At 49.5% G+C, this 2,491-nt stretch overlaps 1 protein-coding gene across 2 annotated transcripts; it reads left to right on the forward strand.

Annotated features, from left to right (window-relative positions):
- The first annotated feature begins 590 nt into the window (after window positions 1-590).
- LOC105054114 (short-chain dehydrogenase TIC 32, chloroplastic) lies at window positions 591-2,491 on the forward strand. 2 transcript variants are annotated; one of them, XM_019853638.2, is made up of 8 exons: window positions 591-911; window positions 991-1,222; window positions 1,311-1,390; window positions 1,482-1,638; window positions 1,722-1,812; window positions 1,939-2,026; window positions 2,110-2,156; window positions 2,262-2,491. In XM_019853638.2, the coding sequence occupies exons 1-8, from the start codon at window positions 788-790 to the stop codon at window positions 2,481-2,483; spliced, it is 1,041 nt and encodes a 346-aa protein (XP_019709197.1). In that variant the 5' UTR covers window positions 591-787; the 3' UTR covers window positions 2,484-2,491. The 2 variants fall into 2 exon arrangements, with proteins under 2 accessions (XP_019709197.1, XP_010933850.1); XM_010935548.3 differs by having other exon boundaries at window positions 604-911; window positions 1,731-1,812.

Genomic DNA, 2,491 nt, shown 5'->3' on the forward strand with positions numbered 1-2,491 from the left:
ATAATAAATTGCATCAACATCGAGCTTGGCACAATATGATACATGCTTTTAAATATCAATCCTTACTATCTTTAACAATATCAACTGATATATTCTGGGAGTATTGCATATATGAAATCAGTATGCTAGCCAACATTTTAATCATCAAAATAATATGCTTTAATTAGTATCCCTTAATAATGTTACTGTGGTCGACCTTTTATCCTGAGCTGGGATCGAAACAACTTGATGTACGGCATTGCTTTTGAAAACGTTCCCTCACGGATCTATAAAGAATCGACCTCCAAGGCACCGCCGCGCATATCCAATCCTTCCACTCTTCCATTCCGTTCCCAACCTTTTATACTTACACGTGCCAAGTCTACGTAAAAGATGCCTCAAACAAAGTTAAACACGCACATCAAATGTACCCTCTCGCCATCCCGTCCTTCCGTTGCTGGCATTCGATTTAAGAACACTGTAACCACTTACTTTTCTCTCTCTGCCGGTACAAAGTACATTTGTGACTTGACTCACTTTTTTAAGTTTTAACCTCTCTCTCTCCTCTCTCTTCTTCAAAATTCCTCCCCGTCTCCCTCGCTTTGACTATAAATCAAACGCAGGGCGGCGCCTTTTCCCTCACACGCCCTTACGCCACAAAGTCCGTAGCCTTCTTTCCTAAGCCGCCTCCTAATCACCGCTCCCCCCTTTCCCTCCCTCGTCCTCTTCCTTCCTTAAACCCTTTCTCTTAGGACTAGATTTTTAACCTTAATTAGAAGAAGACGGAAAGAAAGAAAGAAAGAAGGAAATGCTGGAGACGTTGAAGTACCTGATGGGCTCGGCCGGCTCGACCGGGTTCGGATCCAAGTCGACGGCGGAGGAGGTCACCGAAGCCTCCCCCGACCTCCGTTCCATCACCGCCATCATCACCGGTACTACTACTAGAATCGAAGCAAGAGAGATCCGATCTTCTTTTCTTGATCTCAATCTAATCTCTTCTTCTCCTGCCAGGGGCGACGTCGGGGATCGGGTTGGAGACGGCGCGGGTGCTGGCGAAGCGCGGGGCGAGGCTGGTCCTCCCCGCCCGGAACCTCAAGGCGGCGGAGGAGACCAAGGCCCGGATCGCCGCCGACTTCCCCGGATCCCACATCATCGTCCTCCCCCTCGACCTCAGCTCCCTCTCCTCCGTCCGTTCCTTCGCCTCCCGCTTCCTCTCCCTCGGTCTTCCCCTCCACCTCCTCATGTATGTGCATCATAAAACTGCAACCCCTCCTCTCTCTCTCTCTCTCTAGAATTTTTTCATATAAAACTTTACTAAAGAATAATCGCAGAAATAATGCGGGCAAATTTTCCCATGATCACGCTGTATCGGAGGACGGTATTGAGATGACCTTCGCCACCAACTACTTGGGTGAGTGACAGCCGTACAATACCAACGATTTTTCCTTTTCTGGAACCTTCTGGTGCTCCTTTTCTGGGAATTGAAGTTAAATTTATTTTAGGTCACTTCCTGTTGACGAAGCTGCTGCTAAATGGGATGGTGGAGACGGCGAGGGAGACGGGGATCCAAGGCCGCATCGTGAACGTGTCCTCGAGCATCCACGGCTGGTTCTCCGGTGACGGGATCCGTTATCTCGATCTTATCACCCGCAAGAAAATGTGAGCCAGCTTCGTAATTCCCATCAATTAATTTATTTTATTTCCCTCTTATTTCCTCTTGTAATAATATTTCCTCTGGTAAGCATATCCAGACCGTACGATGCCACGCGAGCCTACGCTCTGTCGAAGCTCGCTAACGTGCTCCACACCAAGGAGCTCGCCGAGCGTCTTAAGGTTCCAAACCACCATCCTCTTTGACCTCGCCTTAGACTTTAGATCCCCCAATCAACATTCATCATCATCATCTTATTAACGATTTCTTTGTTTCCTCTTTTATCTTCTTTCCTATTTTTATGATAGGAGATGGACGCGGACGTGATCGTGAACTGCGTCCATCCAGGCATCGTGCGCACCAGGCTCACCCGAGATCGCGAGGGCTTCGTCACAGGTACTATTCATTTAAAATATACCATACCTTACGATCTGATTCCAATCTGAAATCCTGGCTCTTGATTTCTCTTTGGACGGCAGATCTGGCCTTCTTCCTGGCATCCAAGCTCCTCAAGACGATTCCTCAGGTGAGAAGAACGACCACTCATGATGATGATATAATAACCAGCCATCTTCATTTAAGAGAAATTAATAACTTATATGATAAAAATGTGTGGTGTGGCGCACCGCAGGCAGCAGCGACGACGTGCTACGTGGCGACGCATCCGAAGGTGGCGGGCGTATCGGGGAAGTACTTCGCGGACAGCAACGAGGCGTCGCCATCGTCGCTGGGCACCAACCGGCACGAGGCCGCGCGGCTGTGGCGCGTGTCGGAGGCCATGGCCGCCGAGAGGCCGCAACGAACCGGGTTCGGACAGGATTCGCTCCCGCTGAACCGGACGGTCGAGATGTGACGCATCGG

The sequence above is a fragment of the Elaeis guineensis genome, chromosome 11 (genome assembly GCF_000442705.2).
Source record: "Elaeis guineensis isolate ETL-2024a chromosome 11, EG11, whole genome shotgun sequence".
Taxonomy (NCBI): domain Eukaryota; kingdom Viridiplantae; phylum Streptophyta; class Magnoliopsida; order Arecales; family Arecaceae; genus Elaeis; species Elaeis guineensis.